General features: G+C 35.7%; 2 protein-coding genes across 3 annotated transcripts; one reads left to right on the top strand and one right to left on the bottom strand.

Moving 5' to 3' along the window:
- Window positions 1–166: 166 nt before the first annotated feature.
- On the top strand, window positions 167–13,621 carry LOC100373022 (protein HGV2-like). 2 transcript variants are annotated; one of them, XM_085503416.1, is made up of 15 exons: window positions 167–337; window positions 1,375–1,485; window positions 2,535–2,719; window positions 3,452–3,640; window positions 5,315–5,937; window positions 6,222–6,292; window positions 8,857–9,021; window positions 9,385–9,442; window positions 9,659–9,746; window positions 9,978–10,063; window positions 10,200–10,277; window positions 10,553–10,579; window positions 12,242–12,307; window positions 12,515–12,700; window positions 13,164–13,621. In XM_085503416.1, the coding sequence occupies exons 1-15, from the start codon at window positions 297–299 to the stop codon at window positions 13,239–13,241; spliced, it is 2,052 nt and encodes a 683-aa protein (XP_085359542.1). In that variant the 5' UTR covers window positions 167–296; the 3' UTR covers window positions 13,242–13,621. The 2 variants fall into 2 exon arrangements, with proteins under 2 accessions (XP_085359542.1, XP_085359541.1); XM_085503415.1 differs by lacking the exon at window positions 3,452–3,640 and having other exon boundaries at window positions 189–337.
- Window positions 13,622–17,226: 3,605 nt separating this feature from the next.
- Window positions 17,227–24,478, bottom strand: LOC100373168 (target of EGR1 protein 1-like). The gene is made up of 6 exons (XM_078009306.2): window positions 24,262–24,478; window positions 23,073–23,113; window positions 22,159–22,423; window positions 20,430–20,686; window positions 19,334–19,508; window positions 17,227–18,345 (listed from the first exon to the last, which is right to left on the bottom strand). Exons 1-6 carry the CDS (start codon window positions 24,373–24,375, stop codon window positions 17,563–17,565), a joined length of 1,635 nt encoding a protein of 544 aa, XP_077865432.1. The 5' UTR covers window positions 24,376–24,478; the 3' UTR covers window positions 17,227–17,562.
- Between the last annotated feature and the right edge of the window lie 1,814 nt (window positions 24,479–26,292).

Here is a 26,292-nt window from a genome sequence, read left to right as displayed (position 1 = left end):
GTTTATTGCGTTTTATTAAATATATTATAAGGAATATAAAATAACGAAGCCATAGAACGTTACAACGATTGTATATATATATGTATATATATATATATATTTAAACGATTCTGAATATATGAATAATCTGCCCTAAATTACCTAACCTAGTAGGGTGCGTGGTACTAATTATAACAGCCGGTCTTTCGAAGACACAAAAGGCGCGAATACGCACGTTGTTCACTTCAGCTGTCAAGCCGGAGACACTTCTTTTTCTGCTTTCTCAGTTTCCAGTTCAGTTTTCCTCTCCCATCACCATGGCGTCCACTTCTACAGATCCAGCCCCACCAAAATCCAGGTACGTAATTTCAGACAGTACCAGTTGCATTGCACAATGTGGATATTTTTATCCGGAAGTGCTGTTGTGTTATTGTTTAAAATATTGCTGATTTGGAGCTTTTTGTTTGGCATGAACATTTGGTATCAGTAAAAGCAAATCGAAATGTCTGTTTTACCGAAAAATAGCATATTCATATTCACTTGTTGCGCTTAGCATTTGTATTTGTGCTGCGAATACCTTCCGTTGTCATAATGTTTTGTCGCACCCGGTTTACTTGTGTAACGTGCAATTTCGCGGGAGATTTATTTGCCTAGCTAACATTAGCCTAGCTAATATTTCAAGGACGAATCGAGATGGACAAAGAAAAAGTCATCCCATAGTTTTTTCCCCCAGAAATAACCCCCTCCTCCAGTTAAAATGAAAACTGATATGAATTGTAATTTTATTTAGGGGTGTTTCTATAACGCTGGAATTGGGATTCATTTCTTTCTTGTGGCCAGCCTTGCATTTAAATGCCTTTGTTTTCATTGTCAATTGACACATTTGTGCTTGTGTCAAATAACTGTTAACGGTTGGCACTAAGCATTTTTAACTATTCCAAGTTTAAAGTTAGTTTCACTTTGACCCACATCCAGGAAATGAGATGTAATGGATAAGACTACACAGCTGATTAATCATTAATTTTGTCAAACTTCCTGATTTTCTTTTTACTGACTGTTATGTCAAATTAATTCTGTATTTTATTTGTTGAAGATTGTCTTTGTTTCCACACTTGGTCCATGACCACAAAGTAATTGTCATTTGAACTTCAGTTTTATATCATTGTGATATGGACAAATATATCTAAATCAAAGTTCAAATTGTATTTGTTTACCCTTTTAAATATTTTGAATCCACACAAAACTAAACTACTTTTGTGCATAATAGGCACAATTGTTTGTTCATAAAAAACGGGAAAAAAATAACTTTATTTTTAATATTTATCAAAGTGCAACATAATGTAATTAATTTGTCTTGCCAGAAAAATATTTTGATTTGGGAGATTTTCTTTGCAGCACTGACATTGATACAGAAGCGGTACAATTGATTGGTCAAGGCAAACGTAATATGGCTATTGGAGACATACCCGCAGCTGTGAACTGTTTGCAGGAGGCTTCTGAATTGCTGTAAGTATCACATATTGGGTGTTGCGGTAATTCATTTGTAACAATCTCTCAAACAAGTAATTTCAATCTTCGATAACATGCAGTTCTTTCAATAGCATGTCAAAGTGTCTATTAATAGAGTGTAGTATCTATGGAAATTTTAAGAACTTGTAAGTTCAGAATGTAAAGTCCACACATTTCCTAATAAACTACAAAATGAATAATACTTGCCTAATCTATTGTATTCATACCACAAGAATAGATATGCACTCATTGTTTCCAGACAATGCTGCATTTTAATGAGCTAATTTGTAGAGTAATTACCCAGTATTTAACTTTTCCGCAAATATCTCGAACAGATTCAATGAAACTTCATACACAGATGCTTAGGATAAGCCATATACATGTTCTGTTTAAGGTTAATATTTGTGCTTACTAATTACTTTATATGCATAAATTAACCTATTTATAGGTGCTTTGCCACTGATCAAATTTAAAAAAAAACTTAGGAACATAAGTGCATTTGAATAATCCACAGATCTGGTTACTTCTGGGTTAAAATCCAAGCATATTACCTGTTATTAGTTTCATGTGTACATTTTAATATGCAAAACTGTAACGTACTGAACACTGCTGCAGATAGTGACATGCAACCCGTGCTATAATGAGTGTATCTGACAACATGATAGGACTAACGCATCAGATGACTATATGGTCGTATAACCTTGATAATATGCATAACTAATATTTATTAAATTGTTGCAGATAGGTACATACAATTGGTGCTATAAATTTGTTGTCTGACAAGATGTATAACCAAAAAATAAAGTCATCATATATATTTTAGAAATTATAATGATAATCTTACTCAGCCACCTGATAAAAATATTACAGAAGTGGGTTAACTATCAACTTTAAACTTTTGTTTTGACTTCATGTGTACTTACTGTTCACAATTAATGCTTGTTTGAGCTGCATCACACTGTGTAACCTGAAATACCGGTATATTTAAGATGGTTATTTTATGTACAAATTGAAAATGTATCTTATACAAATGCTTTATTTTGTAGAGGTGTGAAGTATGGCGAGGCTGCCAATGAATGTGGAGAGGTATATTTTGAATATGGTAAAGCCTTATTAGAACTGGCTAGGATGGAAACGGGAGTACTGGGCAATGCTTTACAAGGTGTGCCCGAGGAAGATGAAGCAGAGGAGAGTGATGATGGTAAAGTTGAAAAACCAGACGATGTGCAAGGCAAGTCTTGTTTGTAAATATAATGGCACAATAAAGGCAATGCTGTGTTCTGCCCAGCATTTTGGTAAAACGAAATTTAATTGATCAAAACTCTAGGTGCTTTTTCAGATTATTTGACCTTTTTTACCCATGGCAAAGGTTGAGTGCTCAAGTTGCAAAAATCAAAGAACTGTACGAACGAAAGGCAATAGGGCTTTTTTTTTTTAATTGAAAAACTCAATTTTTGAAACTTTAAAGTTGCTACACATTTGATCAATTGTATTTTCCAAAATACATAGTCTATCAAACAAATTTCAGTAAAGAATAATGACTTGCTCTTTTTCACTTACTCACTTGCAACCTGCTTGCTAACGCACGCACACGCACGCACATATAACGCAACCCCCACTTGCACTTGTTCTGCCAACCTTCATAATTTTGCAATTGACATTGCTATGCATGTAGGTTCAACAATTGTTTGCTGGTTCTGTATTAATGTATTACTATTTAAAAAAAATATCTGTATTAGATAAGATTGCTTTGTTACTGGCTGAGCCAATGTTTCAAGAAGATCATTGTTTTTGGCAAAGGACCTGTGATAAACGTGGTATTTGTATACTTCAGCACTTCTGGTCTCGTTCATTAGAATAATGAACTGGTGATTGCAATTTGGATATTTGAAAATTCTATTTTGGTTAGTGTTTCTTTATTTTGGCTTAAACGTCATCGTTGTCGTTCGTTAAATTCCTTTAGGTGAGGAAAGAGACAAGATAAGTGATGATGTAATAGATGCAATGACTGAATCAAAAGAACCAAAAAAAGATGGTGAACAGTCGGAATCAAAAACTGATGAGAAGTCTGAAAAAGAAAAATCTGAGAAAGAGGATGAAGCAAAGAAAGATGATTCAGAGGGAAAAACTGAAGGAGAAAAAGCAGACAAAGGTGAATTAAATTGCATTTTGGCGATTGTCTTGGTAACGTGCAATAGAGAAATGTGTTGCACTGCTGCTTCTAAAAATAATCTAACACAATAACTGCTTTCTAATCTACTTGTAGTTGCATTCCTGTAAATCTTGCATCAGTAACCAGTGTTCTCCCCAGACTTCATGTCAAGCATCACGGCCAATTTGCATAACAATGCATCTACTTTGCATAATTTTTATTTGCATAGTAATCAGTTTTTCCCAACAAATATTGTCAATCTACAATTAATTACACCCCTTTCACCCCTTGATTACACGAAGAATTGCAGTCAGATGTTGATAAGTCGTTACAATTGGTCAGGCAGTTTGTTTTGAAATTTACTTCATCTGTTCAAAATGTTGGCAACAACTCGGTAATTATCAAAGGCGTGATTGACAGGTCAACAACAACAAAATTAAAATGTAGCAAGGCTACGATCACAAATTGTTTATTAAAACGATTCATTGACGATTATCATAGGCATTACATCAAAATTGCCAACGAGATGTTTTTAAACATCGCGGAAAATCGTGCATTCTACGCCGCCATCTTTGTTACCTCGGTCAGAACCCCTGGTAACCCAGCATGCACCGGTTGCAACGTGCATTATGTCGCCTTAGGGCGGCGTTTTTCTGTACTAAGGCACCCTATGAATGGGGTATTTCCAGAGGTCAGTTTGTTTTTTCTCAACCCGTCTCGTCTGCTGTTGAATTATTCATACTTTTCTTTCCAATGCGACATAATTTCACTTTTTTTTTTTTTAATTTTGGGGTAATTAATGTAACAAATCAGAGTGCAGCAAAAATAGGGTTGATCTTCCCAACGTACGCCGTGACTTGTTTTGTCACATTGTTGCCGTTGCGTGCAATGGGCAAATTCTTGCTACTCTAGTTATTTTTTTTTTTGATTTGGAGGCTCTGCACCTTTGAAAGACTTCGCAACATATTGCAGACTTCCGTTTTTATCACTGTCTTTGTATGGCTAACAAAAGCGGGATTACCTAAATCGATCAATACATGTTATTGTTTTAAATACGTGCAAGACGAGACTGACACTTGTAAACATAAGCATCACGGGCGAGTGACCAAGCGTCACGGACAAAGGGCAAGCATCACGACCGAGTGTCCAAGCGTCACGGTACAGTGTTGCTTCAGAGGCCTGGGGAGAACACTGGTAACAGTAAAATGTTATTAAGCCAACTGAATGAGAGAGATAGCACGAACAATGCGAGGTCAAAATGGGCTCCTTGAGGTGGGGGACAGGGGTGTGTGAGAATGCACTCTGGTATAATGCATCATACTCTTGGTAGGTCAGGGCAACTTTCACACTCGAGGTGTATAAATTTAAGGATTACTTTCAAATGGTTCAAAAATATCATTTGTCTCAACCCTATCGGATTCTAATGTAATTGGACCAATCCTTTGGCTAAATACTATGTTTTTGTTCTTCAGTGTTTTCAGTTAATTTGAGACTAAAAAACTTTACCTTTTGTACTTTGTGTGCCTAATCATAGAATATTCAGTGCAGTAATGAAATAGTGTGGGTTTTTTCTGTACAATATAATGGGAAAGTACTGAAAGATGGATTGCATGCCAAACATGAAGTATTGTATGTGTTGGATACCCATACTAAATTATTCACTTTTTACAACAGAAGACAAACCTGGTAAAAGTGAACCAGAGAAAAAAGATGTTGCAGAGAAAACTGATATAGAAAAAGATGTCACTGAAAAGAAAGATGAAGAAAAGAAAGACGAAGAGAAGGAAGTGACTGAGAAAAAAGATGTAGCTGAGAAGAAAGATGAGAAAGAAGTGGCTGGGGAAAAAGATGAGAAGGAAGTGGCGGAGAAAAAAGATGTGGCTGAGAAGAAAGATGAGAAAGAAGTGGTTGAGAAGAAAGACGAGAAAGAAGTGGCTGAGAAGAAAGATGAGAAGGAAGTGGCTGAGAAGAAAGATGAGAAGGAAGTGGCTGAGAAGAAAGATGAGAAGGAAGTGGCTGAGAAGAAAGATGAGAAGGAAGTGGCTGAGAAGAAAGATGAGAAGGAAGTGGCTGAGAAGAAAGATGAGAAGGAAGTGGCTGAGAAGAAAGATGAGAAGGAAGTGGCTGAGAAGAAAGATGAGAAGGAAGTGGCTGAGAAGAAAGATGAGAAGGAAGTGGCTGAGAAGAAAGAGGAAAAAGACGAGGAAGAGGAAAGTATGGAGGAAGGTGCTGAGGAAGATGATAGTGCTGCTGAAGATGAAGCGGGTCCAGCTGGAGAAAAAACAGAAAATGAATCGGTAAGATTTCTAGAACCCCTTGTTTGTCAAATTCCAGTTCAAGTAGACAGCATAAACTATTTTCACTTCAAAACTGTCCGTTACAACTTTGTACCACTGGTTTCAATATGTGTAGGAGTAAAATTAGCTGTACATACCAATAGACTAATTTGTAAGGCAATGGTCTGCCAGACCAGTGAGTTTGCCAAACTAGGCTATGAATACAAGAGTTAAATTGTTTTGCCACAGTGCTGGTGTGTTAATATTTGACAGAAATGATTTACATTGTATTCTTGAATTTTCAGGAAACTGAGGATGTGTCAAATTTTCAACTGGCCTGGGAAATGTTAGAATTAGCTAAAGTTATATTCCGAAGGTGAGTACTGATTTTAAGTAGTGGAAAAACAGAACGATTCTATCATTGGACTGAGGTGGACTTTTTTTTTAATGTCTGGTAATGAGTTCCTTTTGTTCTGGACTTGCAATAATTTTAACATCACAATTTTTGATTGCAAAATTTTATATTTGTTGTAATTTTCTTAATTTTTGACTAGATGAACCTGTTTTAGTTTTCATAGGTCTTGATCAAAAGTAAGGAAAATGTTTGAAAAAGGTTACTAGCTTGTATGAAATAACAACCAAGTTACTGAACAAAATATTGCTACATTCTTTGAGCAGTTCATGTTGCAGTTAATTTTTGTTAACTGCTGTAGAATAACTTTGACTTCATTCAGAGTGTATTTACTGCCATGTCTAGTCTGTCGCAGTGCTTTCTAATTTTTGTGCTTCATAGGTATTATTGCACAAGGTCCCAACGGTGTTGTAACCATGCAAGAAAATGGGTTTTTCTTTTTGTTTGTCAGTCAATGTAGAGTGTAGTTGTATTATTTCCATCAACATGAAAGGAGACTTCTCCTAGACACTCCACTGAATATAAGGTTACAGAGGCTTGAATGATTTGGACAGTCAGTTGGGAAAATGACTTGCAACCTTGCACAATACTTTGGTTTTTTGTCAGATCTAGACAGTGCTGTTCCATGGACAGCATGCAGTCCAGATAAATCTATTATAGCACACAAGAACAAAATCCAGTTTTCCCATGATGCACATTACCAAAAACAGGTTATCCTGATGTTTTAATATTAATTCAGATACACCAAAGTTATTAAATGTTGTGGTCGTCGCACCACACATGCGACATTTGTGTTGACAAACATTGATTTTCCAACAATCCAATGTGCTTTTCTAATGAAATCGTGAGTAAGAGTTTTGAACTGGGTGCCACTTGCACTAATAATTAATGCTTGGTAACCTCAGTTTGTACTAGTTAGTCTGCACAGTATAGTTTGAGTTTATAAGTTTTTGTTTATACAAGACCAATATCTTGCGCATGTGTGGCGCGACTACCGCCCTTTAAATGCATACTGATAGTGTTCTCCACAATCCAAATTAGCTGGTGGGCGGCCTAATTAGCATAAATTTGCATATTAATTTGCATATCATTTGCATACAGCATTCTCGCATTTATGACATGAACTGCAATACACACTAAGTTATTTACTATTCTCTTTTTAATTTAATTTAATTGGAACATGTTACCATTTTTTGAAATACAAACAGATTGGTCACTATCAATATTTACGAAATGCAAAAAGTTTGAAATCGGTGATTTATGCGTTCGCAAATTATTCTGCGTTCATGAAATGCAATTCGAGTAACCAAGAGCAAGTACAAAACATAATTGAGTTATAAGGTAGAAAATATACGAGATGATTTGCCCACAAAGCCAAAACAGACAATTTGTCAAAACAAAATCCATAACATTTTTATTTGTGGCATCAGTACTCACCCGTGCCGACGGACGATAAGATGCATTTACGCATGTACGGCCACGATACGTTGCGTTTTCACACATTGTTTTGGAATTCAAGAAAAAAATGCTAGCAATCGGCAAAATAAAAGAATCGGATATGTTCTCGAAAGATTAGACATAAAAAATAGATAAATTGAAAAAAGTACGTGGAAAAGATAACTAAAATATTATTCAATTACAAATACTCGCGGTAAACTAATCCAGCAGCCATGTTTAATGTTTATTACCGCTTTCCGAATTCAGTACACGAACACCCAGAATGCGCTGTTCCCCTATGCAACTTGGATATTAAATCGTTACAGTGCCAACAGCGGTGGGTGGCAGACGGTTGTTGAATGGGGTAGGCCAAAATGTCATCAGTTTGCCTTCTCCATGCTGTTTTCACAATGAAAATCGAGCGAACGTTGTAAATACGGCTAGAATTTAAATTTTTGTTGAGTTTACATGCAATCTGCTAATATATTTGTTTGTTTTCTGTGCATATACATTTCGTTCGTATTTACTTCTTTCTTTTGTGATCGGAAGACTATTATTAAAAATACAGCTGTAAATTGAAACCACTGTAGTTGCATATCGTGAGCAATAAGTGGCAACAACGTCTGGCGACAATGAAGTCAAGCGATTGACACATTGCCATGAATACACTTGATAACTGCTTGCAGACTTCCAATGGACATTGTTTATGTTTGGACTGTTGAAACAATAGCAAAATAAAGGGTTGGGCAACTACTCTTTTGTTTAGGCTTGGGAAGAACAATGCAAGCTTTTTACAAATAATTTCAGCTGGATGTACGTTGGTGGGCGGGTGTTGAGAGTTACTGGGCGACCGTAAAACTTGATGGGCAGGCCGCCCGCCTAAAACCCCTTGTGGAGAACACTGCTGATATGCTAATCATTATGTTGACTTCCATATGAAATAGTGAATCCCACACAGCAGCCATCAAACAGTGCCATCTATCTCGCTGACTGTCGGAATTCCTCTCAACACCACTGTAAAGGCTAACTTAGATTAGTGAAAAAAACTGTTAACTGTTAACTGTTACCTGTTAACTAAATTTTATTTGCAGGCAACAAGGCAAAGAAGCTGATCTTCGGGTGGCGCAATGCTACTTGAAACTAGGGGAATTGGGACTGGAAACTGAGCAATATGGGCAAAGTGTTGGAGACTTTAAAGACTGTTTAAATTTACAAATGAAGCAATTATCACCAGAAAGCAGACTTCTTGCAGAAACGTATCCTTTCATCCTACCGATGTGGTAGTTTTAAATTTTTCCGCAGATGAAATTCGTCTGAGTGAAAGCCTACTGTCACAGCATCCAGTTACATTGATGATCTGTAATTGTGACGGCAGTGGTTGGTAATAGGCAATTTTTGCTCGTAAGGTCAGAGTACGTGTATATATTGAGTATATATTTCTGCTCAATTCCAAATAGTTAACTATTGATTCCCAATCAATCTTTAAGGCTTCTGTTGTAGTAAATGTAGATTTGTATAAATGTCAGAGTTGGTAATGATTTGCTGGCAGGTACATTCAAATTGACCAGAATGTTCTTTTCAAGGAATACTGAGAAATATTGTTTACCTTAACTTGGTAGTAATTATCAATTGGGTCTTGCACATTCGTTTGACAAATCATTTGATTCAGCAATAGAGGTAGGAATATTGATTATTTTTCAATTGTTCATAAATTGATATGGATGACCAATACTGAATAATGCATGCACTACACATACAATAATTTATTGGGTCTTTATATACACAACTGACCAACAAACATGGTTAAATGCATGTGACTGCTACTCTATTCAAAATCTTTTGAATCGGGGTTTATCATTTATAACTGGATATCTGTATCTCTTCAACTCATAGCATTTTAAAGCAGCCAAAAAGGGTATTGAAGACAGAATGGTGATGTTAACAAAGAGAATTGAAGAAAGTGAAAAAGGAAAGGGCAAAGGTAAATACAGGGTAATGTAAAAAAAAAAGGATGCTTCATACTAATTTCAAATTTGGATGGGCATTGGAGAGTACTGTGGTGCAGTGTTTGATATTGTATCAGGGGTAGATAGTAGAGCAGTGTGGTGCAGTGCTTGATATTGTATTAACGGTAGATAGTAGAGCAGTGTGGTGCAGTCTCATCTTGGTTATATACAATGTAAAGATAGACAATTCCAATTTTGTATTGCAGAAAAAGCAAGTGATGATGATCCTTTGGTGGCTGACCAAAAAGAAATGGGAGAGTTGAAAGATCTAATACCTGATATCATGTCAAAGGTAAGCTTGTTTGGTCTTCAATATCATCAAAAGATGAGCAAATTAGAATTGTACTGTCTATTGTTAGGATTTCATTTTTACTAGACTGGTTAAAAATGAAACATGTCCACTAATATTCTTGAAACTATTGTTTCAGATTGAAGATGCTGAAGACATGAGAAAGAGTTTAGAAAATGAAATAAAAGCTGCAACTGAAGTTATAGCTGCTGAGTTTGTAAGCATAGACTTTTTATCAGATATTTGTGAAGCACCCTCATTGGCCACTTGTCTGTGTTAATGTTTGGTCTGTTTGGCTCATTCTAAACATTTCAAATGATTTTTTTTATTTCAAACCATTGTACTGTTTTTTTTTGTGGAGATTATTGATGCAACAATGGAAATATTTTTGCAGGAAACTAAGAGTAACTGAAACTCTAAATATTTATTCATCACACTTTGTAGTGTATGATACTGTTATGAAATTAAATAATTTCTATTTCATTCTTATAGGGTTCAAGTGAAGTAAAAGCTGAAAGTGTAAGTAGATACAACTTTATGTGTAATTAATCTTAGTGGCATACTGCATTGTTTTAATTTTTATTAGTCCGGAAACTGACTTATAATTTGCATCTCGGAATCCCTTAGACAGATTCCGTTCATTCTTTGCATGTGCCTCGTACATTATGTGGGACATGTGCACATGCAGTGGTTTAGCAATTCGATTCAAAATGGCCGACTGGCAGCCATCTTGTTTTTTGAAAATGTTGTATTTTGGACATGCTTTGTCAGTTTTCATTCAAACTTGGTACATATATTATACATGTTAAGATACATGTCCATGACTATTTATTTCGCAATTGGATCAAAGATGGTCGACTGGCAGGCATCTTTTTTTAGCTCCGCTGTTGACTTTGTCGAGCGGAGCTTATCATATGAGTGACTGTCCGTCGTCGTCGTCAGTGTCAATGTTTTACTTTTTCGACTTCTTCTTTGATACTTGGTGTATATCTACCTTGGGTAGACCTCTCTTAGGTTTGTTCATTTCATGTTGATATCTTCAATTCTCTAATTTTGGTGAATATTTTTGTCATTTTTGGTAAAAAGTGATATTTTCGACTTCTTGTTAAAAACCGCAAGTCCGATTGCTTTGATATTACATATATAGGTACTACATGTGGACCTCTCTCAGATTTGTTCATTTTGTGATGATATCTTCAGTTCTCTAATTTTGGTGAATATTTTAGTCATTTTCGACTTCTTGTTAAAAACTGCAAGTCCGATTGCTTTGATACTATACATATTGTTCATTTTCTGATGTCTTCAGTTCTTTAATTGAAATGTGCATTTCTAACAGCGGGGCTATCTCAGCCGATAGGCTGCTTGTTTTTTTTTATGCGGTATCTTGGACGTTCTGTCAGTTTTCATTCAAATTTGGCACATACATGTACTTTATACATGTTAGGATGCATGTTCATGACAATTTGTTTAAAATCTGGTAAAGGATGGCCGATTGACAGCCATCTGACTTTTTGGCCTTACTGCTATATTTCCACAATTTATGTACACATACATCATACATATCAGTGTTTCATAATCAGATCAAAGATGGCCGAATAACGGCTGTTTTTATTTTTGGCCATATTACTACTACACAGAACGCGTGTTTTGATGTAAATAAACAATCTGTTGTATACGCCACTTGGAACTCTAGTTTCAAGGACACGCTCACGACAACCCCTCCGCTTTAATATGACGAGCACAAAAAGAACTTTCAAAAATTTAACGGGGACTGTCATTTTCAATGTCTTGTGTCCTGTACATTTTGTAACAGGTGCATATTTGTTTTTTTGAGAATCGGACGTAAATGATGACAGGCATTTTGATTTATGTTCATGCCACTTCTTCGCTAATATTGTTAGATTAATCTGTTGAATATTTGTAAATAGTAGTACTGTAAAATCTATATTAGAAGCCGCGGCTTCTATTAAAATGGTACAATGCAACAGAGGGGATGCGGCTACTAGAGAATCTACACATGGTGTAGAAATGGAATTTTGGGGTTTCAATTCTTCATAAAGGATGTGTGTGGCTTCTAATACAGATTTTACGGTAGTACTATTTTTGTTATGGAGTATGTCTGAAATCAGTATGCAACTGTCCGATGAATAAGTTTCTAACTATGGTTTTCTAATTTTGTAGTCTGAAAGCAAGAAACCAGAGAGTGCTGCTCCTATTAACGACATTAGTCATCTTGTTCGTAAAAAGGTGAGACCATTCTAAATTCATTCCTGCCTGCCTGCCTGCCTGTCATACCTGGTACATCGTAACAATTATTAAGTCAAGTTCAACTTGAAGAGCAACAATATAATCCAGCTACATGACCATTATGTCAATAATACTAGTGCTTGTCTGAAACATGTCATATAATATTGCAAATATGGTTAATCCTACATTGACATAATTCCTTTGCAGAGGAAGCCAGAAGAAGAGATAAGTAAGGAAGGCACTGAAAGTGTTGATGCCAAAAAACCCCGATCTGAAGTGGAAAACGGAAGTGGTGACAAAACAGCTGAGAAAACAACCAATGGAGTTGAAAAGGTGAATGGTGTCAATGGTGTTAATGGTGTAGATAGTTCCCCTGAAAAAAAGAAAGGAAAGGTTGGTCTGTTATATCCTGGGCTCAGCTTCCATATCCTTATTCCTATAAACTTTCCTTGTTATACCTTCTCTTAGTTTAACTTCAAAGCTAATTTCACTTATGCAATTATCATTTGAGGAAATAGTATTAACTTTGTATGTTTAGAGTGCCAGCAAATTTCAAATTTGAATGTGCGATTACTGTATGTACATTTGTACCTTGAATACCTAAATGCACCTAAAGTAGTTTGAAAAACAAGAATAATTCTCAGTAGTTTTCTCTAACACATTCACATTCTGTATAACATGAGTGACCCAAAAATGCATGCATTACCAGTGTTAATATCTTGGGATATAATGGGCTGTAAAAGATCAAATCTGCATTGGTCAGTGCCTCTGGGAAGTGATGAGATTTTGTCAGATAAGGATTGGTTGGCCACATGTTATATTCAGAATTAACACTTCTATTATATTTTCAATTCAGGAAATTCAAACCAAGACTGTGGAGGATGTGAAGAAAGATTCAGAGAAGGAAACTGAGGCTCCCATGGAAACATCCTAGTCACTGCTGTGTAACGCCATAGATTTAATTGGACCTCACAAAACCAATTCCAATCTTCAGATCCAAGCGAAATTCAATCCCCATTAAATCGTGATATTGCTTACTTTATTGTTTCACTCCATTTCTTAGAAGATGAGTGAAAACACCAGTGAATTTGATTTCTTCTGAAAACTTGCCAGTTAAATAACTCTTGGCAGAATTTGATGTTTTCAGGTGGGCTGTATTTCAGTTTGTCAACAAATGCATTCCATCTACCACCTACCTCAACAGGTGTTTCATCACTGCAAGTCTTGCCTACTCCATGTCCACAATGTGGCAACTATAGATGACGCAGGTGCTCTTGTAAGCAGTGTCTTCGATTTAAAGAGTTTCACAACAAACGCATTCTTCTCCGCAGTCTTTTTTACCACCTTTGTACTATGCATTATTGGCACAATTGAAGTGTTGTACATTTCTGCTCTTACCGCTCAGTATTCAGATTTCAGATCCTGTCATTCCAAGGCTGATTAGAGGTTTAGTCTTCAAATTAATCTTCAGCATTCATCAATCATGTGCAAATAGACATTCAAGTCGGGTATCAAGCATGAGATTCTTATCTTTCACTGCCGCTTATTCTCAAGCCTGTTCAATGATTACATCAAATATTCCCATTCTAAAGCACATCAGTTGATCACACTGAATTGGAAATGACATTTTCTAACAATTGGTTATATATTTTGTTTCAGTTCTGTAGATTGATATTATCTTAGATATTATTTTACATATATACACACTAGAATCATAGTACTCTATACAGTGTTGCTTATTTTGTTTGTGTTTGTGCAGAATAAATACAATTTATAAAAAAAGAGAAATGGTTGGTCTTTCTCATGGTTGGAATTTATGCACTCAGTTGCACTTGTTATGTGAAACTGGGCGCGAGTGCCAAAGTAAGTCGACTGAACCATGGAGCCATTATAGCTCCATGATTGAACAATACTTTATCAACTATTGCGTAAAGTCTTGAAGTGACCAATCACTAGAGTGGTTCAAACCCTATTTTGTGGACAGATCACAAATTCAAAAGCTACAAGAGTATCTTGCAATCGCCACTACTGTGCCACAAGGCTCAATATTGGGTTTCCCGCTACTTACAACATATCAAAGATATTGCTCTGGCAAGTGAATTCAGTACTCTGCATTTATGCCGATATTACTTTTATGGTGGAACATGTGCAACAAAAACTGAGCTCTGACATGACTAATACAGCCGTGTGGTGTAAAACTAAGATGGTCGTAAATTAAAAAACAAAACGCAACTCCTTAAAAAAATCAGGCCATTGTATCTGTTCACATTGCTCTGAAACGGCATTAATAAAATGGCCACCAGTCGACCATTTTAAATTCAATCTGAAAAATAAAATGACTTGCATCAGGAACCCATGTCTAATGTGCAAAGTTTGAACAAAATCAATTCATAAATGCTTGATATTTAATGATTTTTTTTAGCACAAGAATGGCCACCATTTAGAATCAGAATGTGAAACAAATTATGTATAATGTATCTGAATTGGTCCAGGCATATCTGAGATGTAGGTCCAGATACACAGAAGTCAATCCACAAGTCCTGATTTTCGAACTGTGTCAGATCAAGTTGCCTGTTGAAGAACTTAACTATTCAGTAAATGATTTAAAACAAGTCATTGAAAATGACAGTCCCCGTTAAATTTGTGAAAATTCTCCTTTTGCTTGTCATATTAAAGCAGAGGTGTTGTCGCGAGCGTGTCCTTGAAACTTTAGTTCCAAGTGGCGTATACAACAGATTGTTTATTTACATCAAAACGAGTGTTCCGTGTAGTAAGTAATATGGCCAAAAATAAAAACTGCCGTTATTCGGCCATCTTTGATCTGATTATGAAACACTGATATGTATGTGCCAAATACGAATGAAAATGGTACATAAATTGTGGAAATGTAGTAGTAAGGCCAAAAAGTCAGATGGCTGTCAATCGGCCATCCTTGACCAGATTTTGAAACAAATTGTCATGGACATGCATCCTAACATGTATAAAGTAAATGTATGTGCCAAATTTGAATGAAAACTGACAGCACGTCCAAGATACCGCATAAAAAAACAAAACAAGATGCCTGCCAGTCGACCATCCTTGATCCAATCATGGACATGTATCCTAACGTATAATCTACCGGTATGTACCAAGTTTGAATGACGACTGACAAAGCATGTCCAAAATACATTTTCAAAAAACAAGATGGCTGCCAGTCGGCTATTTTGAATTGAATCACTAAACCATTGCATATGTCCCACATAAAGTACTAAGTACATGCAAAGAATGAACGGAATCTGTCAAAGGGATTCTGAGGTATGACTCCAGACAGACGGACGGAGACCAAATTATAAGTCCCCGTTTTCGGACTTCGTCCGAGCGGGGACTAATAAAAGTGTACAGTCAAACGGTTATGATAGCTATTGACTAGATATTTATTGTGGAGAGAGTAGTGTTTATACTTCTGGTCTGATTCAGTGGTATAAAACTCTTCCCCACAGCTATTTACATCCATCATTTGAACTGAAAAAAATTGAAATGGATGGCGTCCTGCCCCAACATGTACAAGTCAAATGTTAAAATTAGAAGTAGGTGCTACAAATGCCATATTAAAAAGATTCAGACAGTTCCATGTTATACTTTGCACCTGGTAAAACTATTGAAGTTTATTCAGTTTTGAATTCTCAGCTGCTGAATTTTGGAATAAAACACCTCCAGAAGTTTGATTTACCTATTTAAAATGTTTGTATCAAAAATAGTCTGAATTTCTGTACTTATTTTTAATTGTGTATAGTACTAATTACAAAAGACCATGAGTGAGATGATACTATGGCTTAGTGTTTTCATCCTATTTAAATAAACTATTTTAGACATTAAAGAGTTAGGAATTTAGTTTTCTCTTTCACCTGTGTATGGCTGGAGCAGAGCGCCACCAGTGGCCAAGCTGGGCAAAAACAAGTTATTTATACTTTTGCCACGAGGAGTGAACACCTCATTGTGATGTCTGACCACAGACCCTGCAATAGGATCTATTGCTTGTACACAAGTTACATTGATTTTTTTCATATTGCTGAGAACAGCATAAATCATTTTTTAAGTGTTGACTTTGTTTTTTTTTTAAAAAAAACAGTACAGTGTCGTATTTGAATTAGTTCAATTATCTAGATTAGCATGACAATAAGTGAGCACTTCGTTTAAATTGACTGGTTAATCATTTTGGATGAATGAACACGTGTAGAATCTTAGGAAATCTCCATTACACAATGTATGACCAAGGCATGAATACATACATAGGCAAGCTATACATTTTGGTTATCTGTTTATAGAACCAGTATATGAAATTTTAAATGCCATACATTTTTCTGTGCTAAAGGGCAGTACCGGTAGTTGTCACACTGCGCATGTGCGAAATTTGTGTTGATAAACGTTGATTTTCCCACAATCCAAATGCGCTCTTCTAATTGAAATCACAAGTATAAGGTTTCACCTGGGTGCGACTTGTACCAGTTACTGTCGGTGACTCCTTTGATACTTTCCAATCACCTAAAAACATTCCATTAAAGCTTGGTAACATCTGTTTGTACTCGTTGATCTGTGCAACAGTCAAGTCCCCATCTTTGTTTATAAGAAACTTATATAACACGCCGTGCGACGACTGCCGCCCTTTAAGTTAAACGTGTCGAAAAATTTTGACTTTCATAATAATGTTGTCAGTTTTTGTTCTCCAGTCTTGCTGGTTAATGTTAAAGTTTTTTTCCCTGGCTTTTAGATTGAATCCTGCTACTGACAGTAGTAAGAATAGATCATCTGAAAGAAACCTGAATGGTTTCCCCTTATAAGGTTGTTGATTATGATGTCGATTTTTTTACACATAAAAGAAAGCTATAGCAAGTCTTTTCATTTATATAAAAACATGCACTTGTCATAATTTCTAATCCCCATTTGATGAAATAAATACAAATTTATTATTCAATACAGTTTTTTTTTTTCAAATACAAAACATTCTGTATAAAAAAATGAAAGTTTAAGTATTGAAACAACAAGATGCAAAATTATCCGAACATCAATTTTATTTTTTTAAAAAGATGATTTGAATGACACTAGTTAGCACAAAATGGGATAAAAATGTTAAAGGTAATTTATTTTAAGTTTTTTAATATTTTTGATAAGGTACAATATTCAGCTTTCTAAATATATGTAATGTGGTGAAAAAAAGGTGAATCTCATCCTTAAACTTAATAATAGAATTTAAGAGGTGGCCTAATGCCATGCCCTTCTCAAGCCTCTTTTAGTTTCTTCATCTTGTTTCTGTGGTTGACTGATGTCTTACTGAAATTACTCTTCCTGACATGTAATGGAATTTCCTTCCCACTAAGGCATAACCTGTTGATAATGTCTTGAAGACTAAACTTCTCAATAAAAGAACAATCCGTTTCAGTGTCTGAGATTCCTCGCGTTGAATGATTAGCGATAAAGGCAGCCATACTAAAACCAGTCATGAATGCATCAAAACCTGCACGGTGTCCTCTCATACGCTGCTTTTGTAGTAAACCAACTTTCTCCACTGCACTAGTCATAGTGCCAGTTTCATTAGCATCTCCAGAGCCATCTGCTCGTTTCTTTGTTTTTTTATCTTCAGTTCTTTCCAACACATCCTTTTTGATACCAGACTCATCTTTCATCCCAAGATGCATTTCTCCATCCCCCTCGAGCATAGTACCATGTGTTCCACAATGCATTGCTTTGTCAGATTCTATTCCACTGCCAGAACATTTATTTGTGTTCAGATCAAGATGTACTGGATCATTTGGCTGCTTGTCAAACCTAGCATCTATGTAATTCTCATCAGTCTCACCAGCAGGCTCCGTAATTACCAAACCATCTTGAACAACTTTCCTCGTCTTGGTCTCACTTTCCTCCATTTTATGTTTATTCTTACGTCTATTCCGATTCCTCTTTCTCTTTCTTTTGTTTTCACAAACTGAATCCTCCTGATCCAGAATCTGGTCAGGATCATGTGACTTTGGACATTTGGTACTCAAAGGACAGTGTCCGTAACCCTGGAAATTGGAAACAGAACAATGAGCAACACTGAACATCACCACTTTGAAGTTTTACGCAGATCAGATTGTACAACAACAGATGATACTAATGCTTATTTAGTTAAATCATGATCAGCTGAGCACCACGTCTGTTCCACCACCCAGACACAAATCTGGCGCATGCGTGGCACACGATTAAAAGCTATCTAAAGGATTACACCTAATTATTATCCAATCAGCAAAAATAAATCCAAGTGCTAATTAAGTACTTTTAAAGTAAATATCCCGAGAATTTAAAGTTAATTGAAATATCATAAACAGATGTAAACTGTTAAAATGCATTCCTGGAACCTTTGTTACTTCAATGCATTATCTCATTTTTTGTGCAATTTAAAGGAAACAAACTAAAATATATAAAAACATGCACTTGTCACAATTTCTAATTTAGGAAATGTACCGTAAAATCTGTATTAAAAGCCGCATCCTTAATTGAAGTCGCACCCATTCTTTTTGAATAATTGAGAACAAAAAATTCATCATTTCTCAGATGTGTAGATGCTCTAATAGAAACCGCATCCCCTCTGTAGCTTTGTACCATTTTATTAGAAGCCACGGTTTCTAATACAGATTTTACAGTACTATTAGTTTTTCTTGTTCACTTTGTCTTTATATTAAAACAAGTCCCAGTTTGTCTTACAGATGATATATACATAAGATATATGTATAAACTAATAAGTTATGTATTTGTGAAGTTCAAACTTGAGTGGTCCAGGTATGTATGAGTATGAGTACGGCTCCATGGAAGTGCATTTGTTTAAACAAGATGGCTGCCAGTCAGCCATTTTGGATTTGATGGTGACAAAAAAACATGTGCATTTATCCAATATTTATCTTATGTATGTGTGAAGTTTAAACTTGATTGGTCCAGGCACATCGAATATAGGGATCAGAAACTGCATTCTTTTAAACAAAATGGCCAATCCTAGGACATGAATCATATACTCACAGCATACTGCATACAAAGTTCAACTGCAAGTTTTGTTGTTCCTAGAGGTTCCATGATGTTGCTAGGCAACCCACATTGTCGATATTCAATACATTTCATGGCGGTAGGATAATTTGGAAAACCAATGGTCACATGTTTTAATCCTTTGGACTGGTTCACAGCATTATCTCTCTGGCTGTAAAAAAAATTATAATAAATTTTATTTATTAATATTTAAATTATTCAAATTTTTAATTACTAAATTTGATACAAAAAAAGTGCAAAAAATTGATACTTAATCCGGCAATAGTAACAAGTTTTTTTTAAAAAACAGTAACATATATCAACCAACTCTGATTGCCATTTATTCTAGGCACTTCCTGAAATGAAAATCACAGTTATAAACTTAATATAGAAAAGAATTACAACTCAGTGGCGGATCCAGGCTTATGCCCACTAATGCTCATGTGATTGTCAGATTCACCAGAAAGTAACAAAAATGATAAGAATTTTTCAGACTTGGAAAATGACAAATAATTTAGTGTCAAAACCTGGTTCTGTCACCCATCAAGTATATTAAAGAGACACACACACATGCATGGTCCAGAATCCGTCTTTACTACAAGCTTTCTATGGAATGTTCAGCACAAGAATCATGTGAATGGGATACGAAATGTAATTCTGTCGCAGTAATCTGAATAATTTGCAGAAAACAAAGCAAAACAAACATTTTATAATGATGAGTTTGTACTGTTTTTGAATATCATTATAGAAGTTCAAGTGTTCACCTAACAGCCACGTTAAGAATACAAGAATCCTTAAATATTAGAATTTGTATCTGGTGGAGAGTGATTCAGTGCGTTCATTCAATGCTTGTAGAATGACATCTACCCACAACATCTACCCACACACAAACCAAAACACAGCCACATATCATCCATCTATCTATATGTTCAATCTTTTGTTTATACAATCATGCAGAAGCCATCCTCCAGATGAGTAAAATTTAGTGGCATGGGATCATTATATTAAGGCAAGCTAGATTTAACCTGCCCATAATATAAATATATATTGTCCACTGCTTTGAAGATCATGAACACAGAGACAAGACACTTACCTTTTCCTGAAGACGTACTCCAAGTAGGATGCAGACATTCTGGAGTGAAACTCAGCAATGTACTTCGTATCAAACAAACCCCCAGAGAAAATCTCTGAAAGATCTGCTAAGAATGTTGCCATGGACGACGGCAGCTCTGAATAAAAACACTGGTAGAGAAAGACAAGATCAAGGAATCCATTGTGAAAAATCAACGGTTTTTCTGCTTTAATTATCTCCGAGAATAATTCTCTGAATTGATGAACATCTGATCCATCCTGTAGGTGAGAGAAAAATTGATTACTGTAAAATGACTAATTTTAACTGGGTTTAAATTTTGCTGATTTACCATTTCAGGCATAATCAGTGGGTTTTAAATTCACGGTTTTATCATTTAGATAATGTGTTCTATGCTACAATTTACATAGTCAATGGGTTTTAAAGTGCATTTTCCAGTCAGTGAAATAAGCAAAATTAAAACCCAGTGAATAATTAACCTTTTTACAGTAGGTTTTTGATGGTTCATTTACAATACGTTGTTTCAATGCTGAAAAGTAGCTTGGTCAGCAAATGACTGTGAGGTAGGATTTCAAAGTTTTATTAAGTTGATAGTCTTAGTGAAATAGTTTTTTTATTAGGTAAAAACAATGTAATACAACAGAATGTTGACTGAACAGACTATATGATTCCGTTAACCCTAATCATACCAAATGGTGATAGTACAAATAGGTTTTTTGGTTGAACACATACACCCAACAAACTGGGAAATACAACTAATGTGGACAACTATTACCTTATAAGCTCTGTTAGTGGCACATTAAAATTGATTTTCTGTTTACTGCGGGATCTTGCATACTGTGTGATAGGCAAACAGTTTGAAAGTTTCTTTTTATAGGTCAATGTTGAAATGTCGATCTTTGAAAGTGTAATATATGGCATTGAGATTGTTTTCAAGGTGTTTGACACCACTACAACACCTTTGTTTGTACTGTTTTAATTTTGGTTCACACATTACATAGTATCTTGCAGTGAAGAGAAAATGGTCTATTGAAAGAAATCTCAGATCAGGGGTGTAGAGTTTGTACTTCTCTATTTGGAATATTAAACTGATAGATAATTATTATTTTAACATTTCAAACCAAAATCAAACTGGAACTTAACCAAAACACTTGAAATTTACACCACCCCCCCCTCCCCAACACTGTATATGCACTTGTGGATCATGCAATTTAAAATGGCATTCCTATTATCACACATTCTTAAATACACAATGCTGAGGTATGTCTATAATCGTAATAGATCACGTTTTAATGATGCAATAAATGCTATATTTGTTTTATGTATGCTTCTAATATGCTGAACATGATATGCCAATTATCCATAGAAGAATGGTGTTTCAGGGATTTTTTAAAACAAGGGAACAGGGGCGCAGCACCCTCATGCCATGACCATGCACCCCCTTACTCTGGGGAGCAAATCCTCTGGCAACCATAAAATTCTGATTGACCAGGAATCACATGTGGCCAGTCTTCAACTGTGACCTGTCTGATAGTAATTTTGGTCACAAGGAAGACATAGAATGCTCCATTTTAACTTAGAATTATCAAAAACTCCACACCCTGGTAGGGAGAACCCTATCTCCCCCACTTGGTGGTGCCGCTGATTTGTAGTGCTCCCTCTTGCAGTTTTTTTACCCGAATACAAAATCATTCATTTACAACAGTTTATACCTAAAATAGAACATAATTACCTTGTCAACTCCTCTATAATAGGGAATGCCTTTTGAATACTGTTTATTGAAATCAAAACCATGTTCTACCAAGAAAGAGAGTGCACCTGGTTCAACAATGTAGTCTTCATTGCATAGCATGGTGATATCAAATGACTGAACAGTGAATGAAACAACATCACCACAAGTCTGTTGAGGATTTATTTTGAAACAGGAGAGTCCAAGGGATATCAGGGCTCTAGATTTCGCAATGTCACACATAGCTTTATATCTGTCATCCACTGAACTGCAAGAAAAAATTCAGAAAGTATAATCAAGTTATATAACAAGCACTGTGATGAGCAAAATACTGTCCATGTTTTTAAGGTCTTTCAAACTACCAAACTTGCACAACATAGACATTGTCGGGGGTTGAAAACATAATTGCAGCCTGATCGCTCTTTCTGAAATCTAAATACCCTACGAGTTGGCTTTTTATTGCTCATATGGACAATGTCATTTTGATTGTTTTAAAGATTATTCACAGAAAAACATATTTCCAGAAAGGAAATGTTTTTCTGACAAGAATGGGTGAAATTTTATCTCCAAATGCATGTATATGCTTAAAATAGTTTTTATGAACAGATGAATGAAGAGTCCTGACAGATGCTAGGATATCTTGAAACTCACACACAAAAGATTAAATCTTGATGCCTGCATTTGATAATTGTATATATGTACTCTGCAATGTAACATCAGTTACAATTAAAGTCAGGTGTGTCATTGTTTACAAACACGCGTCTACCCATGAGGCTTTGAATTTATGAGTGCAGGTGATGACCTCTCCGCTTTAACGTGAATTTCAATAAACTACTAAGCTGAGCTCACTCATCTCCTTGCATACATACCGGGTACTTAAAGAAGTTCAGAAATAAATATATATAAATCATACATACTGTGCTACCAATAACTTCCTTGGACCAAGGCCGCTCAGCTCCTGAAACAAAATTAAACACAGTGTGACTACTTGTTAAAATGGTTCCAGGAAACTGGCTCAGAATAATTGGCATTACAGTCAATTTCAGTCATTTAATTAAAATTCCAAAACGGTTTCAATAGTTATAGAAACTATTTTGAAATGCCTATTCCAGACAAGTCATTGTACGTTCCCTTTAATTATTGGCCAATTTACAACCATGCACTAAGGCACTGTGATTGGTCAAGTTTGTTTTTTCATTTATAAATATTTTATATAAAAAACATTTATGCCTTCATGGAATTCACTGTAAAAATAGTGGTTTTGATGAACAACTGCCAATCCACAGCTATATGAAATCTAACGAGTGTTATTGCACATCAATGTTTTCTTCCAGGGGGAGTGTTTCCATTCCACTGGAATGCGACAGAACAAAACCCACCTAAATAGTGATATGGTCTGTATGGTCAGGAATAGCCCTGTGTACATGTCTGTTGTGCCCGCCGCTATGCCAACCTACAGACATGTACACAGGGCTAGGTCAGGAACTGAAAATATATGAACCTACAACTCATCTCTTTTTCTCAACTTCAAAATAACTATTAACTTGAACTTGATGAATTAAGGGTAGATCATTTAAAGTGGGGGAGTCGTCACCTGCGCATATGTCAGATGCCCATTCTCACAGTCGGAGCTACGTCATGATCCCCCAAACGTTGCCAGGACCAATCACAAACAGGAAAAGACAATGAATTTTTGGATTAACACTTCTGTTTTCCCCCAAGCTAACAAAAAAATCTTTTGTCTTCTACTGACTTCCTGTTCCGGTCCGTCTGTGAGAATAGCGTGTCATTACTTACAAACAAGCGTCTACCCATGCGCCTTTGCGTTTTTAGCGTGTGTTGTTATCGTTGTTTGGGACTCAATTCCCGCGCGTGCGCGGGTGACGACCCTCCCGCTTTAAAATAATGGTTCGAAGATTTGGGAAACAAATTTAAGTTTCAAAAATGGATTAATATATATATCACAAAATAGGTTTCATGACCATTGGCCTTGCAGAATAAATAAATGAATAAATAAATAAAGCCTTCCCCATAAACTATATTGGTCCACCGTCCCTCAACTTGAGGGACGGTGATTGGTCCACCCTTTATTAAAAAGTGTCATACCGCATCAGCAGCAACAAATGTGGCCGACTGGATCGCGAGCTGCATGGACGGCCTGAGTTCATGAAAATTATCCTTGTGGACATCTACCACGGGGACCTGCGAAAACCATGCCATTATTATTGTCAAACTTTCAGTCCAATATTTGCATTCCCTTCCGATATAATATTATTGCGAAACTGGCGTGTTTTCCATGGAAGCAGCCATTTTTAAATTACTGACGTCATTGTGCGCGGTGACCTAAGTTCAGATGCGCATATGTATATTTCGCGGGAAAGTTGGGTCAGCTGTTGTCAAATGTTTATTTACATACCGACAATCGACGTCAAAAACCGATGTAGCGGTCATAACACACTGTGTGACAGAATCTTGTAAAGTAAAGATGGGTCGAAAGAAGAACATTGCAGAAAAGAAGACGAAGATAAAAATGAATGGTAATCTCAACTCTTACTGTAATACTAAAACGATGTGCTTTCATCATATATGGTTCTATGAGTTCTATGAGGGTTAATATCCTAGACCGATTTGATACAAATTTTGCAAGTCCAAGGTAATTGTGTCCCTGAGATGATGGCAGAGTAACTACAGTGCGTGACAGAAATCCGCACCCAAGCTTTTTTTTTTGAGGTATCGAAGACCAGGGAGTTAGGGACATTTAAATCCAGTACTAGTTGCTGAGTGGCTTCAGTGATGAGTAGCTTTCCCAGTTAGTAGTGCTTTGTTGCAGTAACTGGTCTTTTCATCAGAGTTGAGAATTAATGTTTTTTTGTGTCATTAACAACTGGTGTTTTATCCTTATGATTTGTGCAGTTGTTCTGGCAGAAATTCCTAAAAAAGTCCCATGCTCTGATATTGCCCCTTTCTTACTTCAACCAAGGAATATTCGATCCAAACTTCCTGTGTCTTTGAAAATCAAATCTTATCACTCTTGTGTTTCTGAGCGAAAAAAGGATGAGGACAAAAAAACTTTTTTTCGCCCAATCTTTCCAGTGGTTACATAGGTTATTTTATTATTATTGGCAAGATTCCAGGAAACAAGTTTATAATACATCTTTAAAAACATTCCAATCGCAGTTAAATTCCAATAGCAGTTAAAGCCAACCTTCCCTTCAAATAAAATAAATATGATTACCGGTATCTCAAGTGCTCAACACGCTCTAAGAACCTAGAGAATGTGTGCATATATGCTTTCAATTCTCAGTTCATTAATAGCTATATAAGTGAGTAACATGACATTGTTTCAATAGTAGTGTACATGTACTGGTACTCACAGAATCCAATCCAGACGATATGATGTATGTAAATTTGTAAACAAGACTCAAAGCCATATTTAATGTAATGTTCAACATAGGACATGTTTTATAAGGTACATAACTGACAATTACTTGTTCCTTAGGCAAAGCGATGAGGATGTTGACTGGAGTTTGTGTGCAAATAGAGCGTGCTCACTTAATGAAAGTGTGAACATGCCCATGGTCACTAGATTGTTCCATCAGTATTTGGAACTAATAACATTTTATTTGAATGCATTTAATGTGTGTATTTGAAAGCTTTATTTATGAATTATTAAACATATATTTTTGTTGTTGTGGTATTAAATAAGTCATCATTTTTCAATTTTTCCTAGGATGAGAACCAAAACCTGTTTTTTGTTTGCATAAATCTCTGCTGCTGCGAATGGATAATTTCTAAATGTTCACTTGTTTCCCACAAATACAGGTACAACTGCTGTGAAAAAAGAAGACTATCCATATCATTATTTTATTGAAGACTCTGTAATAACATCAATGAGGAAAAGTCTTCTGCAGTGGTACGATGAAAACAAAAGGGAGTTACCATGGCGAAAACTTGTAAGTTGGTTGATACTGACCTATGACCCCTATTATTCAACACTATATTTTATTTTTATTAGATGTTTAATTTGGCAATACTCTGTACAAATATCATACCATAAAAATATTTTATTACATGCTTTGTGAATGAACAGTGACAATGCCAAAAATGATTGTTATGAACACATCTTACACAGACTCA

This window comes from Saccoglossus kowalevskii, chromosome 9, assembly GCF_978046115.1.
Source record: "Saccoglossus kowalevskii chromosome 9, keSacKowa6.1, whole genome shotgun sequence".
Classification (NCBI taxonomy): domain Eukaryota; kingdom Metazoa; phylum Hemichordata; class Enteropneusta; family Harrimaniidae; genus Saccoglossus; species Saccoglossus kowalevskii.
The sequence above is the reverse complement of the archived record's forward strand: the minus strand, read 5'-3'. Positions and strand labels throughout refer to the sequence as shown.

Excerpts from the sequence above, each read along its gene's own strand:
- LOC100373022 (XM_085503416.1), top strand. The coding sequence starts at position 297 with ATGGCGTCCACTTCTACAGATCCAGCCCCACCAAAATCCAG. Across the intron at positions 3,641-5,314 it reads AGGAGAAAAAGCAGACAAAG|AAGACAAACCTGGTAAAAGT; the intron begins GTGAATTAAATT and ends TTTTTACAACAG. Across the intron at positions 9,022-9,384 it reads AGCAGACTTCTTGCAGAAAC|TAATTATCAATTGGGTCTTG; the intron begins GTATCCTTTCAT and ends TTAACTTGGTAG.
- LOC100373168 (XM_078009306.2), bottom strand. The coding sequence starts at position 24,375 with ATGGCATGGTTTTCGCAGGTCCCCGTGGTAGATGTCCACAAGGATAAT. Across the intron at positions 23,114-24,261 it reads CATTTGTTGCTGCTGATGCG|GAGCTGAGCGGCCTTGGTCC; the intron begins GTATGACACTTT and ends ATTTTGTTTCAG. Across the intron at positions 22,424-23,072 it reads AGGAAGTTATTGGTAGCACA|TTCAGTGGATGACAGATATA; the intron begins GTATGTATGATT and ends TTTTTCTTGCAG.